The sequence below is a fragment of the Rhea pennata genome, chromosome 7, assembly GCF_028389875.1.
Source record: "Rhea pennata isolate bPtePen1 chromosome 7, bPtePen1.pri, whole genome shotgun sequence".
Classification (NCBI taxonomy): domain Eukaryota; kingdom Metazoa; phylum Chordata; class Aves; order Rheiformes; family Rheidae; genus Rhea; species Rhea pennata.
Window position 1 is genome coordinate 14,653,809 of NC_084669.1, and position 17,318 is coordinate 14,671,126.

The 17,318-nt window shown below is 59.1% G+C and overlaps 1 protein-coding gene across 1 annotated transcript in view; it reads right to left on the reverse strand.

The window, feature by feature from the left end:
- Positions 1-346: 346 nt before the first annotated feature.
- The window catches only part of TRIM8 (tripartite motif containing 8), a 35,804-nt gene continuing 18,832 nt past the window's right edge, over positions 347-17,318 (reverse strand). The window contains exons 3-7 of the mRNA XM_062580621.1: positions 4,918-5,013; positions 3,876-4,109; positions 2,963-2,994; positions 2,297-2,412; positions 347-1,947 (exon numbers count right to left, since the gene is read on the reverse strand). Of these exons, the coding sequence (XP_062436605.1) occupies positions 1,340-1,947; positions 2,297-2,412; positions 2,963-2,994; positions 3,876-4,109; positions 4,918-5,013 (1,086 nt within the window). The 3' untranslated portion in view covers positions 347-1,339. The remainder of the gene's footprint in view (positions 1,948-2,296; positions 2,413-2,962; positions 2,995-3,875; positions 4,110-4,917; positions 5,014-17,318) is intronic.

Consider the following 17,318-nt stretch of genomic DNA (forward strand, 5'->3'; position numbering starts at 1 on the left):
AAGGGGAGAAGGGGAAGCGGCGCGAAGCCAAACCAGAACGAAACCAACGCTGCTTTACCGCTGGGGGGGGGGGGGGACTAAATAAATAAATAAGAAACGCCCCAAAGGGACCCGCACCCGAAAAGAGGGACAGAAAAGCCCCCGCGGCGCCGCGGCCCGGCCCCGAGCAGCCGGCGGGGCTCCCGCACGCCGCGTCCCCTCCCGCGGCTCTGTCGCGCCCGCGGCCGGTGCCGGAGCCGGTGCCGGAGCCGGTGCTGGAGCTGGAGCTGGTGCCGGAGCCGGCGGCCGCCCCGGGCTGGGGGTTCAGGGCGGGGGGGGGGGGGAAGAGCTGCAGCAGAGCGAAGCGTTTGCACTAAGTGATCACATTTATTTGAATATTTGTGTGTGTGTGCGTGTGTGTGTGTGTTCTAAAACTGGTTACAGAATAAATACCTGTGCCGTATAGCAGGAAGTCCACTTTTTTTTTATACAAAGTGCTTGTTACAGGAAGTTGCATCAGCGATACGCGGGGGGCGGGAGGGGGGAGCGCATTTCGGCAGCGCTTCCCCCTCTGAAAACTAGAACAGTTTTTTTTCTTTTTATTATTTATTCTTTTTTTTTTTAAGTTTCTTTTCCCTTTTTTTTTGTGCATTAAATTTCCTGCCATTGTGTATTTACAAATCTCCGAAAGAAGAAGGAAAGGGAGGGAAAAAAAAAAAAAAAAGCCAATATGCATGAGAAGTGGCCTTTTAACGCCGGGGGGGGGGGGGAGCCTTAAAAAAAAAAAAAAAAAAGTAACAAACCCAAAATCTACAGGTATCGTTTCATTCTGAATCAACGATAGATTTTTTTTTTTCTTTTCTTTTCTTTTTAAGGAGGGAAAGAGTAGGGTGGTGGGTGGAGGGAGAGAAGGGAAAAAAATGAATCAAACCCCCAAAAAATGAACTCAGAGAAACCGAAAGAGCAAAGGAGCCATTGGCCCTTCTGCTGTTTTCCAAAGCCAGCGAGTAGGAAGTACAAGCGTGACACACAGACCCAGACGCCCGACTGAAATCCTTCTCGATTTCTTCTCGGTAATTTCTCCCTCGTCTTTTCCCAGCGAGGGGCAGGAAGGACTTTCCAAAATTAAATTAAAGAGTTAAAAGGGAAAAAAAAGTGTATTATTTTGAAAGGAATGGGGGGAAAAAAATAAAAGGAAAAAAAAGAGATGAGAGATCAACCCTCCCCAAAATCCTAGAGGGGCCTGAGGTGGGAAGGAAATTGGGTTTGATTAAAAAAAAAAAAAAAAAAAAAGCCCAAACAAACCAGACTTTTCTCTCCGACCGTGCCGTTAACCAGGACTCTCCGGAGGGTTTCACGGTTAACTGGTGACGTAGTGTTTAGCGGAAGGTTGGCCGTAGACCCTATAGAAATCCTGCCGCCCGTGCTGCTGGGAGGCGTCAATCCATTCCCTCACGGCAAGTCCCGGGAGCGACTGGGGGACGGCGGGCGCAGGCGGGAGCGGGTGCGAATACTCCTGCGAGGAGACTGTCCAGGGGAAGTGGCCCGACCTGGGGTAGGGCTGGTGCCCGCCGTGGTTGGACACCGAGGAACAGTAACAGTTGTCCACTGAGCAGACGAGGATTTTGCGCCCGCCGTACTGCGAGAGCACGGACTGCTGAGATGACGTGGTGTTGGGATAGTGAGATGGGTTGAACACGGAGCCCGAGTGCACCGGCTGCGGGCCGCTGGGAAGTCCAACTATGTGCTGCGTGGAGCTGCAAGGCACCATGGCTTGTGCGGACTGCCCCTCGCCAGCCGAAGCGCCCTGGCTCATGTACTGGCTCGCCACAGTCCCGGACGATGGCTCTAGGAAGCTGCCCTCGGGGAAGGCGGTGGAGTGCTTGCGCTTCTCCGCTCCGGAGCTGCTGACCGTGCAGGGGTACATGGGGATGCTCTGCAGGAACGGGACCGGCGTGCTCAGAGGACCTGCGGAAGGGCAACAGAAGCGCGTCCGCGTGAGATATGTGCCCCGACGGCCCTTCCCCGGGGCGCTGCCAAAGCCGGCCCCGAGCGCGACGGCTCTGCGGCGGCGTGCGGCACGGCTCGCCCTCCGCAAGGCGCGGGGTGGAGGGAGGGCTCTGCCCGGGGGGACCCAAAAACGGCACCGAAGCCGGCACCGAGACCCGCGCTCCGGCCCTGCCTTAGCTGCCGTGACCCAGCCAGGCCTGCGGGCAGCAGAGACGGGACGGGGGCCGCCCCGAGCCCTACCACCCCACGGTGGGGGGCAAGGGGGGCGCTGGCAGAGGCAGGGCACGAGGCCACGCGCGTCACCCACCTTCCAGCAGCTTCCTGAGCTGCTTCTCCTTCTTGGCGATCTCGTTCAGGAAGAGCTTGGAGTTGAGGTGGCCAATTTTGGGTGGGGGCAGGCTGCCACCCGTACAGTTCTGGGTCCTGTTGGGGACCAGGGGCAGAGAGGAGACGGGTGAGGGACAGCACGCACTGGGGCGAGGGTCACGCTGCGCCGGGCCGCTCCCGCTTCGGCTCCTTCGCCCGCACCCTCCCGGGGCCCGGACGCCTGCCGAAGGCCCTCCGGACGGAGGCAGTGCCGGCGTCCGCGCGGACCGGCTCGCGTCCGCTCGCTGTCGCCTTTCCCAGCAGCTCAGGACGGGACGGCGGCTCCGGGCGGCTCGGCTGTGAACGCCCCCCCGGCAGCCCCGGCCCTGGCCCGGCACCCGGCACCCTCTGCAAGCCCCCGTATCCCCACCCCAGCTCCCTGCACGCGCCCGGAGGCTATTTTATAGCAAAGCTGAATGTTTGCTCTAGGTCTAAGGGAGAACTTGATTCGAAGCCGCTCGGAGAGCACTGCTTATCCTCCCTGGACGAAGAGGGAAACCGAGGCACGGAGCAAGCCTCTCCCGGCCCTGCTCCTCAGCGTACGTCACGCCGCTGCCCCCCGCCAGAGCCCCCTTCCCCTCCGAACACGCCTGCCCGCCGCGCTTACCTGTCCATTAGGATTTTCACAGACTTGGTGTTCTAGGAGGGGAAGGAGAAGCCCTGGTCAGGCGAGTCCTTGCACCAGCGTCTCCCATCCATCCCCCATCCCGTCCCCGGGACATGTGCCAACCCAGTGGCCACCCCCAGAATGCGTCACCCCCCCCCCCCCGGCAGCCCCAGTCCCCCCCCCCAACACTCCCTGCCTTGGCCCTCCTGCGGATGCTCTGGGTCACAACCCCCTGCAATGCCACAGGGTCTCACCCCCCCGCCCCCGGGCCGCCGAGGCACCTGGTTCCCCAGAAAAGCCCCTTTGCTAAGGCCCCAGGAGGGCTCTGTCATCCCCACAGCCCAGAGCAGGGCTCTTTAGGAGGGATGTGAGGAGGGGATTAGGCCTGGAGGGGATCAGGAAAGGGCAGAGCTCGTCCAGCCCCTCCTGCAGTCAGAGACGGTGCATCTCCTTCACTTTGGGAGATCCTGCTGCCCTCCTCGCCTCAGAGAGCAAAGGGTCCCCTCGCCCTGGTCTGGGCACCGGCTCCAGGCTTTGTGGCTAGGACAGCCTTGAGTCTGGCAGGGCTCAGGAGGGGTCCAAGCCCCACAAGCTCCCCTCCCCCCCAGCAGTGACTGGGCCAGACCCATTTCTAGCTGCAGCATGTCCTTGTCCACTCCCTCCTTGCACTGATTCCCACTGGGCTTGAGGAGGCCAGCACTGAATGTCCCCTCCTCACCTTCCTGCCACCGCTGAGCTCTCTGCAGAAAGCAGCTAATCTGTGTTATACCACTGCTCTGGCTGCTGGAGCCAGTGGTGCTGGAGCCTCAGCCTGCCCGGTGCTGTGCCCCATCCCTCCCTGAACTTCGGCACGGCCAAACCCCCTGTGTCCCCAGCTCCCCTTCTCATTCCCAGCAGGGACAGCTCTTCTCACCTTCATGAAGTTGATGTCCTCGGTTTTGTCGAACATGACCTGGACGGAGCTGAGGAGCTTCTTGGCCTCCTGCATGCGCTCGTTGAGGTGGAGGACTTGGGCTGCATTTTCATTGCAGAACTTGGCCTGGGCCTTGTCCAGGATCTCCATGGTTTTCCGCAAGTCCTCATCCAAGATCTGGTGCATCTTCTCATACTGCAGACGCACCTCGTCCTTCAGCTGGCTCACCTTCTCCTGGTGGCACAGGAGCACGGTTAGCCTCCTCTGCATCCCTCCAACCTTCTCTGCAATGTCCCAGGACACCTGGCTTCCTTACCCCAGTGGGGCAGGTGTGGCCCAAGAGCTGCACTCACATCTGTGTTCTGCAGAGATGCTCACACAGAGCAAACCCCACAGCCAGCTAACACATAGGACTCCCACATGGTGGGAAACCCATCAGAGCTAGTGTGGAGGCTCTGCTGATCCAGCAGATCCCCTGGATCGATGGTGTGGGGGCTAGGGGGAGGGGATCCTCCCAAGGTCTAAAGCCAAGCAACTTCCCACACCACCAAGGGTGGTGGTGGGGGGGGGGGGTATGCTCAGGCCGGCTGGCACAGCTGCACTCTGCATCCTGCTGTGCTCCCCCGAGGAAACTCTGCCTGTCCCCAACCCTGAGCCCTCCAAACCCCAAGCTGGGGACATATCATGCTCCCCAGCCTTCCCCCCCAACTCCTGGAGAGGCTGAGGGACGTCAAGGACCAAGAGCAGATCTCATTTTAAATGTGTCCCAGCGAAGCACCCACCTTTCAGAAACCCCCAGAGGGTTTCAGCAGCTCCCCACCATATCCCTATTTCGTGATCTCCCACCTCCAGACTCTTTTTGGCCTCACTACTCACCCCAAGACCCATGAAGCTATGGGGCTGCTCCAAGTATGTCCCCCAAAAGGGCTGATCAGCAGGTCACTGCTACCCCCACCCCACCCCCAGCAGGAGCCAGGCCCCACAGCGCCAGAGAGTGACGGTCCCCAGGATCAGCCACAGCATGGCCAAAAGCATCAGGCACCTCGACCAGCCTCTTGTCCGATTCCAGCTTGTAGAGCTGCTCTTCGATGTCTTGCTCCCGCTCCTCCAGGCGGTCCTGCTGCTTCATCAGCATCTTCTGCAGGGACGAGAGAGGGGAGAGCCGTCCGTGCCTGCACCACACGCACTGGGAGGCTTCGGTGCTGCTGGCACCGGCTCTGCCCGTGCTCCAGGGGAGAAACAACCTGGGTCTCCAAGCCAGGATGCCCCTGCTAAGCTGAAAGGCTGCCCGTGGCTGGGATCAGTCCCAGCACAACTGGTTGCGATGGAAAACGCGCTCTTTCAACGGCCTTGCACAGGGGTTGTGTGTGCTGGGCCTCTCTACGAGCTGAAGGCCTCACATTTAGGGCACCCCAAAGAGCACTCCTCGCCGTACCCAGTGCCACCAGCAGCACCCAGCGTGGGGCAGCACCCCCATGGCCAAGCAGGGCCCCCCTGGCGCAGCCAAGCCCTCGGGTCCTGTGCCACAGCCTGCTCACGGCAGCTTGGCCGGAGCCGCGCTCGGGGGACCCCACGGGAGGGGACAGAGCAGCTCATCCCAGCCCCAGCCCCACTGCTGGCAGGAGGGGCCGGGCTTTCCGAAACACCCCTGGAAACCAACTTCGATTTCATTTTAAAGCAGAGCTCTCCTCCTGGGAAGAGCAGCCCGCCCGTTTGCCGGCGGGAGCGAGCCAGGAAGCGCAGGCTGGTGCCCCCCCCCCCCGCCACCCCCCTCCCAAGGTGCTGAAACCCCCCAACCCGGCTACAAGCGTCTGAGCCGGCTGCTGCCCGGCTCGGCACCCGTGCCCGGCTCGGCACCCGTGCCCGGCTCTCCGGCTCGGCACGCACAGGGCCCCGGGCACCGGCTCGACAGCCCGCCGGGAGGAGGCTCCGCAGACGTTTGCCCTTAATTCGCCCGGCGGTAAAATCCCTGGCTTGGGTTGGGGGGCGGGTGAAGGCGCCGGGAGGGAGGGGAAGGGGCTTCGGCCCGGCCGCGAAGCGCGGCGGCGGGAGCGACGCCCGCCGGCGGGGGCGAGACGGAGAGCAACCGGCAGCGAGGCCGAGCTGCGAGGGGGATTAGTGCTATTGCCAACCGCCGCCGGGGATTTATAATCAAGTAATTAATTCCTGGCCGAGGCGGGAGGGGGAGGGCGGCAGGAGCGCTGCCGGGATTAACTGCGTTGCAGGGAATGGCTGTCACCTCCGACTCGATGCAGGAGCAGGAATCTGAAGCCTCCTCCCACCTCTCGGTTTCCTTAAGGTCTCCGGCACCTCCAGCCTCCGACATCAGCCGGCTGCGGGAAAGCAGCCGGGAGGTCGGCGTCCAAGGGCTGGGGAGAGCTGCCCCCCCGGCTGGCGCCCCGCGCAGCGGGTCCGCGGGCCGCCGGAGGCGCCCGGCCGAGAAGAGGAAGGAGGAGCGGAAACACCTGGGCGCCCCGGCGCGTTTGGGTGGCTGGGTGTAGGTGGGCACCTCAGGCCTCCCCGCAGATGCGGCCAGGGGCTGCGTCCCTGCTCAGCACCTGCTGGCTTTCCTGCAGTTGGAAAGCTTTCCTTAAAGGTCTTCCTTGCGGCTCTCTGTGGCTCCTCGCCGCTGCGGGTTCCTGGAAATCCTCGGGCCGCCTGGAGCGCTGGGCACGCAGGTGAGCAGAAGCCACCCCGAGAGCTTGCTCTCGCCATGCACGAGCACAGCTCCAGTCCCAGCAAGGGACAAGGAGGGAGCCCGGATGTTTCGGGGAAAGCAGTGAGCAGCGCTGAAGATAGGCGGCGGGGCACTGGAGCCCACCGTGGTGAGGCCACGTGGCATGTCATGGCCCACCAAAGGCCAGGCCGCAAGGACACATCGAAGCACCGGCCAGCCGGCAGCTCCCAGCGCAAGAGCCATCTCCAGGAGTCTGCTGGTCCCAGGAGGACTCTCCCTCTGGAGGCCCAGTGGCTGGTTATTGCAAGTGGTTGGGCTTGGCCAGACCCCAGGAGACCTCTTTGTCCTCCCAGGCGTTCCCCAACCCTCCCTGCCCATCTCTGGCCTCATCCGGGCCACGGAAAGGTTGAGGCTGGTGGTGGAATTGACCCGAGCCCAGTCCGCTGAACAGCCAACAACTAATAAGTGTGCCGAAGGCTGACCGAGCCCGGGAGCCGGCCACATCTCACAGCACGCACCGAACTTCTCCCTCGCCAAGCTGGAGAGCACAAAAAAACATAGCGAGCCTTCGCCCCAAGCCCTTCTCTACGCCTCCCTCCCCGCCGTCTCCACCGCGCGCGGCCAGACCCACCCCGCATCAGTCTGCCGGCGCCGCGGGGACGCCCGTGCGGGGGGAACCACCGGCTCGCACCACTCGCACCTTCGGTACCCGACCGCAGCGCCGCTGCTGCGAGCGAGCGAGCCACGGCGTTGACCCGGCAGCCCTGCGCTCGTGGGCACCTTCGCCCGCCTTTCCGCCGCGCCGCAGCTGCCGCGGCCGAGTTGCCAACTTTTGTAACTTTTAACAAACCTCACAGTATTCCACATGCTTGTAAGGCTCCAACTGCTGGAACCATATGATTACATGAAATTATAAATATATACATAACTTTATTTTTTATATGTATGCATAAACTTAATTTAATAGACCCTCACAGCTGGGAAAAGTGGCTGAAATATACAACCCAAAGGCTTAGAAATCTGAGAGAAGAGAGGACACAGTATTTTCTTTTTAATTTCATATTTGAGTCACTCTCTTGATTTTAGGGTGATTTGAAAACCATACGCAGCTGAGATTGCAGTGGGATGGGAGGGTTTTTCACCCAGAGCAACTGAAGCCTTAACAAGACACACGGGTATAAACTACCCCTTCTGGCACCGAGGAGAGAAATTTCATTGTCTCTATAGCACAGATTGAATTCCTTAGGTATTTTGAAAAGGAGATATATCCCTTTCCTTTCCATCCCCTCCCAAATCTGGTATTTCTGAAGTCATGAACTCCTCCTCCTCCTCCAGGATCAGAATTTCTCAGGGTAATTTCTCATATTTCATGCATGACCTTGATGCTGGGCTAACTGGAGCTCTCGGCATGCATATTCCTCTTACTCAAGTCCTTAGACTCTAAGCAAGTCCATGATCTTAGTTCGCCTTCTGAGACGTGCGGAGGTGCTGTGCGTTTGCAGAACGGCCACTGAAAATATTCTGCATGAAGGACTGGGAGCAAAACCACAGCAGGTGCAAGCACAGGAGGGTGTCAGAAACCCTCCAGCTGCAGGTTTTGGAGGAGGAAGGTAGTGCAAAGCATGTACAGGAGGCAATGACCGTGACGTTCGTATGCAAGCTAAACACACACGAGGAGGGGCCTCAGCTCCTGCAAGGATTAGGCCCCTCCAGCCCCAAATCTGTTGTTATCTCCCACCACAGTCGTCAGAGTGGTAAATGGACTCCTGAGCACAGAGGGATATTATATGCCAAAGCCAGCAGAGAGTTGATGTGAATTAATCTGACAAATTAATTAATAAATTAATCTGTGGCTGGGGTAAGTGGATGCTCCATCTAGCTCCGACAGGCCCCAGCGAGACGGTGCTACTTGCTGGACACCAGCTTATTCCGCTGGAATTAGATGTAATCTCCTCCTTCTCTCAAGGGGAAAAGAAAAAAAAGGCAAGCTGCAACCTAGGAGGAGGTTAGACAGGCACCACTCTGCAAGCACGCGACGGGCATTAACCCCAAGGAGGCCACAGGCCTGCTGAAGGTAAAAGGAGAAATTAACTGAGATTATCCTTTGCTCAATTATCCGTAGGTCGAGCGGGATGAATTCCTGGGGGCACTTACTGGGAGCCAGGGCTGGTTTGGGGTACTGCAAGCACCCATAATCACATAAGAGGAGTGAAACGCTATTTGGAGGAACGTCTCTGCAGAAAGCATCGCAAAATCTCATTCCGGCGAGGACGTGCGCGATGGGTCCTGGCGGGACCGCGCACAGAGGAACGGCTTGCTGACTTGCTCGCCAAGTCGAAAGGTGCCTGTCAGATCAAAGCCCAGCCGCGGAGGATGCCCGAGCAGGAAGGATGGGCTGTGCTTGTGGAGCAAATCATTTGCCATAATTATCTGCCCGGAGGAAACCGCCACCGGAGAGGAAGCTTGGTGCTCCCTCAAAAGCAACCCGCTTTCCGATGGGCAATGCCAGTGCTGGGGTTAAAGCTAAGCCCTGACGGACCCACGGTGGAGTTGGGGCACCCTCTCCCTACTGCAGGCACCTAATAGGGTGACAGCACCGAGACTGTGACTCTAGAACGGGAAGAGCCCTGGGACCTTGATGTTAAATTTCATGGCAACCTGGGCTGGAGAAACTCCAGCCACATGTTTACGTCAGCTGGGGGGGGGGGATGTCTGGCGGGGGACAGGACTGGCATTATAGACCAGAACATCTGTAAGATTAAACGCCTGAAGTCACAAGACAGAGAGATGACAGTAAGGAGTTTAATAGCTTGGAAGACCCGGGGCGCTCGGGCTCCTCGTCTGAGAGCCATTATGTTACTCCAGCACCACAAGCCTCAGTCCTGCGACTCGCACCGGTCCCCGCTCTCCTGGCCCGCAATTACCCGGCTGCAAAAGGGGACACCGGGGCAGGGGACAGTGCTCAGACCCACCTGAGACCTCGCAGGCGGACCACAGCCGGAGAAACCTGCAGGCAAGGCATCTCCCTGGCTTGTTTTGTGCTGGGTTCACCGCTGTCCTCTCCCGAAGGACAGCGCTAATAAGTCCGCAGCCGGCGCTGAGCACCCGCTGACTGCGGATTATACCCCTGTCTGGCCTGCAGCCCTCTCACGCTCAACAGCAAGAGCCTAGCGCTCCCCTTCCCTGCCTCAAAACCCTGAATGACGCCTGGCCCAGGCCAACGTGACCTTGGAGATGCCACCGGCGCAGCAGGAGCAAGTCACGGCTTGGTCCAGCCATGCTGGGCAGCAAAACCCCGTGACAGGGTTTCAAAGGAGAGCCGAAAGCCGGGAGCCCTGCGGGTGCCTCCCGCGCTCCCGGGGGACGGCCAGCGGCCAGGGGGAGGAGGAAACGTCCCGTTCCTCTGGGGCTACGCAGACCGTCTCCCGGATAACCCACCACAGCAGGAAGATCTTGCCAGCAGGAAAGCTGGTGGCAAAACCCCAGTCTGCAGGGACGTTCGGTGCTCCGCAAACCTCGCCTAAGCTGCGGTTTCTCCCGCAGCAGCTCTTCCCTGGAGGCACTAAGCTTCGTGCCAGCCCCAGCTCGACTCCAGCCGGGATTAGGAAGGAGCCTGGTGGTTTCTTGCGCTTTGTGCCAGCCAGATAGGTGCCCCAAGCCCTGTGGAGCAGCTTTGGTTTGAACCAAGAGTGGGAGCGGTGAAAACCTGGAGGAGCTAAGAGCTGCGATGTTGGCGGGGAAAGTGAGGCCTACGTGGATTCTCTGACGTCTGATAAAGGTTGTTCTCTCCTCAGGGCCATCCTCTCAGCAAGAGCGATAACCGAGTCTCTGCACACCAGCTTTCAGGATGCTGCTTCACACCCTCCATCAAACTGGGCAGCAATTAGCCAGGGCTTCAGACATTATTACAGGTGGGCAGATGGACAAACAGCATGATTGCACAGCCCTCGTTCCCTTAAGAAAGCAGGATGAAAAAATTTCGACTAGACAGCGTGCGTGCTATGCTACCGTGTACCACACCTCCCTCCTCGCTCACACCTGCCCCATCACTCAGGCAAGTCCCCATTTCTGTCCTGGTCTGCAAAGAGAGGATCACCACACAGTTCCTGTACTGCATGGTATCATGCAACCAAATTCACTGGGATTTTAATAAATAATTTTAAGACACCCCGAATTTGGACTGAGGGGGTTGCTGGGGGTGGAAGGGAGCAGAAATCCAGACTGCTCAACACAGTCCCTTTAAATCCAACTGGATCACTGGCCGAGGGCAGGAGAGCTTGGATCTCCACCTCCCTCCTTCCTTCTCCTTTGCACTCGCTCTTTCCCCTCGCAGCCAAATCACAGCCGCCGAGTGAATAAGGACATTGTTTGCAACAACCGGAAAGACAGAACTGAGGGAGCAGCACAGAGTGTGAGGGGGAGGAAGGAGGAGGAGGAGGAAGGTGCAACTGGAGCAAAGAAGCCATGAAGGGCAGATGCCTTTCTTGGGAATGGCTCCAGACACCTGCAGCTGAGCCCAGGGACGAGGATCAAGGACCCTTATTGAGAGATGAGCATCCTGACACAGAGCTTTCTTGGGGAAAGAGGTTGTTGGCTCCCCTTGTGAAGCAGCTCAGAGCTGGAAATGGGATCGAAGTCACTGCGACTGAATTTTAATGCACAAAAACCACGGACCGAGGAGGCAAGTGCAAACTTTCACCTCCCCTTGCCTCCCACTTGCAAACTTCCTGCTTTTCAGCCCTGCTCTACAATAAACTAGCCGATTTTCTGAGAAAAACCTACGCTACGAGCTATTCTGATCCCTTCTGAGAGCACCCCCCACCTGCAAACAACAGGCGACGCTTTGCAAAATGCTCCGTCACTTCTTGCCACGGTTCGGCTGACTCGGGGGCAGAGCACGTGAGCTGCCCCCCCCCATCCCCCAAATACAAGCAATTGCTCAAACGTGGAAGGTTTTGACATTCTGCATTGCAATTGCACCTGGCTGCAGTCACAGGGGAGTTTTGAAAGGGGCAGGCTGCAAACTGTAGCATGGGAGTTTGGCCCCAGTGTGAACCGTCCTGAAAAAAGCAAGAGGAGCTGCTGGGACAAGGAGCCTTTAAGGCCTTGATTTTGGCGTCGGTAAGGGATGCCGGGGCTCAGCATCCCCTTGGACGGCCTGGGGGAGCTCTGCAGCCTCGCGGCAGGGCCAACGCCATCGTCCCTGCAGGCCCCGCGCACCCGCGGGCGAGCAGCGAACCGGGCACCGACCCCTTCTGGCCCGTCCATCCTCCGCCCGCTGCAGACAGGGCGCCCGGTCCCGAGCCGGGGAGAACCAGCACTTTAAAACTCCCTGTAGCCCCCGTGCTGCTTGCAGGAGGCCGATCGGTTTACAGAGACAGGAAGGAAATGTTTTCTGCTCGAGGTTTCATCTTGCACAAATTTACAGTAACCACCGGGCAGGAGGGGAGGTCTGAGGCCCGAGCACGCCAGCTTCGCCCTCCCCGGCCAGCCGGGAGCATGCACGCGGGCTCTTCGCTTTTCTCACGGCGCTCTCTGCACACGAGCAGGCGGTCTCATCCCCCGCGGGGGACGGGAGCAGCTGCTCGTGCGAGGGATGGGGGGCGGCAGCCACCCAGTGCGCGGCCATCAAGGAGACCCCCACCCTCGCCAGGTGCCCCAAATGCCGCGAGAGCTGGTGTTTCACGGACAAGGGCTGGAGGTTGAACGGCCGGCGCTGGCTGACCCAGGATGCCTTTTGCAAGAGTGACTCTCCACCCACTTCTCATGCCAGGGCAGATGGAGAAACTTCCCACCCGTCCCATCGCCCTGCGAAACACTGCCCGGTCTGGCCCAAGCAGCTGACATCTCCGAGCTTTCCCTAGCAAGCAGGAAGGAGCAATCGTGAGGTTAAGCCCCATGCCCCAACTCCAGCGTCTACCCCAGTATGGGGCACCACTACAGCTTGGCTGGCACACAGCGGCCAGACGCCTCTTCCGAGTCATGACTCACGTCTGCCCGGAGGTATTTAGGTCAGCCCTTGTCCCCGGAGCACCCGCGGGGCGGGCGGCGAGAGCGGAGCGAGCCACGCTCTTCTGCGTGCATCTAACGCGTCGCCAGCCCTGCCGAAACCATGTCCCAGTGCGCAACTCCCGTCGCTTCCCAGCCCCCCGCCAGCCACTGCGTGAGCCCAGCAGGAGATGGTGCCCGAGCCGAAGCTGAACATCTGGTTGCCTGGGGTGGCCTGGCTATTTCCAGCTGTTCCCAAACCGCCGTGGGGCAGCACGCACTTCGCAACGGCGCGCACAGCAGCGTCTGCTCTCCGGGGCCGGCTGCGGCAGACGGGGGAAGAGCGGGGCGGCTGGGGGGGGGGGGGGGAGTCGCTGCATCCACTGCTCGTCTCTGCTTTTTTAACGGCGGGGCCTAGTGCAAGGGGCCCCTTCTGCCTTCCGCTTCCCAGCGTCGCCCCCACGCCCTTCCCCGGGGACCGGCCTCCCCCGGGTCCTGCATCCGGCCGGCAGCTACGCCCGGAAAGGAAACGATAGGCGGTAGCAATGCCCTCCCTGCTCCTGCCAGCCAGGCCGGTCCTAGGAAGACCCTCAACACCAGCCTGTGCAAGGGCAAAGGCGAGGGCAAGGGGATCGGTCCTCCTCGGGGGGAGCTGCTCCGTGGCTCAGCTCGGGGTGGGAGTGGTGGTGGGCTCCGACTTGCGCCGGCGTCCGCACGGTGGAGGCAAGTCCCTGGAGCGGGGAGTGCGCAGAGCCGGCTCTGGAAGGGGAACAGCACCCACACGGAGGGGTCAGGGCTCTTGAATGCGGCGCCCGCTCGTTTGGCAGTCTGGAAGACCCAAGTCCCACGTGGCAAGAGCAGCACAAGCAGCTGGGGAGACCTGATCGGAAAGCAACCGTCTCCCTTCCCCAGCAGGTCCGGCCGCGCGGCCAAGAGGGACAGCGCAATGCAGAGCCGCACGGCCCAGGTCGCGCAGTGTATTCGGCTCCCCAGTACAGCTCGGCTCAGAGCGAGCTCCCCCAGCCGCCGGGCGTCAAACTGGTGGTCTCAGCTGCCTCCTCGCTGAGCCTTCAAACCAGCAGATCCTGCACTGCAGCTCGTGCTAAGGGACTGCGGCAATCCCGGCAGCCAAGGACTGCTTTTCCCCTTGTTTACACCGAGCAGAGAGGAAGAACTTGTTAGCAAAGGGAAAATAAGGAGCATTGTGTTGCGTGGGGCCAGCAGTGGGATTTCGGGAGTCCAGGAAATCAGGATCTATTCTCTGTCTGAAAGTGACCTTCAGAACAACCTTGAGGAAGTTAATTCACCTCTCTGGGCCTCTGTTTCCCCTCCTGCTCTTTGCCTGTTGTTGAGCTGCCGCGGGCTTTATTGCAGGGATTATTTGTGGCGATACATTTTATACGGCCCATAGCCCAAACGGGAACATGAGGCCATGCCTCAGATGGAGTTTGCCGGAGAAGGAACGGGTTATGTGTGACGCAGGTGATATCTTCATTTGTTTCAGCAGCGAACGGTTTTGCAAATCAACCTACCAGAAATCAATTTACATTCAGCCCGGCAGGATTTCAACCCAGAGCACAAGGCAGCCACTCTGCCCAGGAGCGCTGCCCCAGAGGAAAGGGAAGAGCTCAGATCCGGTAGTGGGCACGGCTCATGTCGGAGAGAGCACGAACCCACCAAGTGCCGGGGAATGATGAACCATGCTTCCTCCTCCAGCCTCCATCAGTGCTCACGGAAATTGGCCCTTGCCCGTCCAACAAGAGTCAGTAAATCCCAGCTGCTCACAACAAAGACGCCTTCTCCCACCAGGGCAGTGGGGAAGATGTGACCCACATTTACCGGCGAAGGCTGCGTCCTCCTGCCCGTAATCCCCCTGCAATCCCGCCCTCCCTGCTATCCCGCCCGTAATGACGTCCCCAGCTGCCAACACCCAAAAAGGACATCCTGCGTCAGGCCCTGGGACAGCGCTCGCTCACCCTGGTGACCAGCCAGAGCCACTGTGGGACCTAACGGGAGCTTTGGGGGAAGGCGGTCAGGGGCTCTCACAGCAGCTTTCGGACCCCAGTTTTAAGTAGGGCTCTGGACACAGCCCCTGGACAGGTCCAGGAGGGCAGAACCATGGGGCCAAATGGCCTGCCTGATATGGGGTGATGTTGCAGGCTGTGATCCCCCCCAAAACAGAGGTGCCCAGCAGAGGCAGTGTTTGGCTAATGAAGGACTCCCACAGTCCCATCCCTCACTGCTGACTCCCTCCTCGATGCCTCAGCAAGGTGGTACCAGCCCCGGCATTAAGCCAGGCCCTTAGCCCCACGGATGTTGGGACAAGCCCAGCTCCACCACTGACTCACAGCTCCCGCTCCATCACCTTTAGACCCCAATTTTCTCACAAAATGATACCCAGGAAGGTTGTTTTCCCTCAGCAGCATCCCTTCAGCAGTCTGCAGGACCCAGGCACACGGAAAATCCTGTCCAGCCCTCCCCCAAGCACACCCAAGGCTGGGGAAACAGCAGATGCTTTTGGGCGTTGCATGCGCAAGACCCGGAGACCAGTTTCAAGAGCCCCTGGCCTCGCTCCCGGCTCTCCCACTCCCACCAGTGCACCGAGGCCCACAGCCAAGGCCTGTTGCATGGCTGCATGAAGCATTTCCTCACTGCGCGGGGCTCACGCGTCCGCTGCCGTGCTTCCTGCACCTGGGCCCCGTCCCCTCCCAAACTGCAAACCCACCTTCCCCTTGTCCTTGCAGATGTGGAAATATGCAAAACCACATTGCTCTGCTGTCCCTGCTCAGGACCTGCACAAACCTCACCCCTGCTTGGTGGCCCTGGGACAAAGCAGCTGGAGCAAGCTGGGTGCACAGAGATCACGGTCTGGACAGGGGGATGGAGGGAACGAGGCGAATTGGCCCGACAGGGCTGTGGTTACAAGCCTGACCAGGCCCTCAGGCAGAGCGGAGCTCAAGAAACCCTGTTTTCCCCTTCTGCTATGCAGGGAGCGCGAGGAGATCCCCACCCAGGCCTGGGTGCGGACTCCAGCCAGCAGCCGTTCCCAGCCCGCAGGACTCCCGGCCAGATTTCAGGAGGGAGGACAGATCAGGCTGCATTCGCCTGGGAGCAGAGAGAGCCAGAAAGAGTCACAGGGCTTGGCTTTGTGTTTATGAAGGACAAGGTCTGTGTCTTCTCTGCCACCAGGGATGCAAGGGAGGAGTCCTTTTCCCTCTATTTTGGTTTTAGGGAAAAAACATCCTGGTTTGGGACTGTCCTCTGCTTATAAATCAGCACCAGGATTCACCCTGCTGCTGAGCTGTTTGCCTGACACAGGTCTCCTACTCCAAGCTAGGCGAAATCCAGCACCAAACGTCCCCCAAGCAGCTGGGTCACCTACCTGGGGACAGGGCCAGGAGATCATGGGACCTCAGCTTGGCGTCCAGAGCACTGGCACCTCATCAGCGCCACAACAGGGAAGGCACAGGGCTTTGCGACATCCTAGAAAGTTTCAGGAGTCAGATCTGAACCTAAGTACTCTGAACAACTGTTTCCAGCCACTTGAGGCCTTGGACAGACATCAACACGTGGGGCACACCTGGCCCTTGCTGACAAACATCGTCATTGAATCCTTGTGTCTCCTCCCTGCCATTCCAGAAAATAAAAGCTGGGCCCTGCAGCAACACTGCCTGCCTCAAAAAGCCCCGGCTAAGGTGCTCCAGAGTGGAGGGATCTTGCAGTCAGAGGGGGAGAGAAATGACGGTGCTCCTCAAATCTCCGGAAGGTGACATAGGAAGATGCCCAACTTGCTTTGTTGTCCCAGGCAAATCAGTTCCTCATGGTGGGCCCCAGTTTCCCAGCTTGGAGAAGGGCAGCACTGACCAGTGTGAGGAGCAGGGAAGGAACAGGATTAACCAGGTTTCACAGTGTGCTCTCTGAGTGTGAGAAATCATGCAAGAAGTCCTGACCTTTTTGCTTGCAGTGCACTCTGTGCTTGTGCTTTCTTGAAAGCTTCAACCAAATTACACTTAAGCTACTGTGGCCTTAAACTCCTTTTTTTTTTGTCTCTTCTGCCTTCAGTTTCATGGACCTGCCCCTTCTCAACCATGGACCCAAATAAGAAATTAACCCAGTAAAACAAGTAGGCTATTTTGAGCTGGATCATCTCCCTGAACTGGCTCTCACAAGCAATCTGCTGACTCGAAGAGGGCTGGGCAGTGGCAAAAATAGGTAGCTGTTCAGCATTTTAACTCAGTTTGCTGAATCACAAAATCCTCTTCTCCTACAAGCCCCCTTCCACACTGCTCTGACATACCAGCTATGAGTTATTCCTTCCAGAACCCCCACAAAAAACAAGCAAACTTTGGCAGCACCCCCAGTCCTGCCTTGGTCTGCTCCTGTCCCAGTCTTTTCTAGCTTTGTATCCCAAGATCGTCCAAATGTGCTGCGAGTTCAAGGTCCTGGCCAGTAGTCCCCTGTCTGTGGCTGGCGGGATGCCTTGCCTTCAAAAGCAGTCATCCTGGAAAGACCCACTCCCATCACTTGGCAGCAAATCTACCCCCATCTGCAACCCCTGCAAAACTGAGACACCCTCTTCCAAATAAACATCTTGGATTCAAAATCCATCTGGCCTACGTGACCTCAGAGCTTTCTCCCTGCAGGGGTGAAACACAGCCAGCCCCTTCCACCGACCCTCAGCTGGCACCCTCCTCTGCCCAGAGACCTCTGCTTTGCACCAACCGTGGCTCAGCCCTGGCATGGGAAGACCTGAGCAGCAGCTCTGAACAACAGCTCCT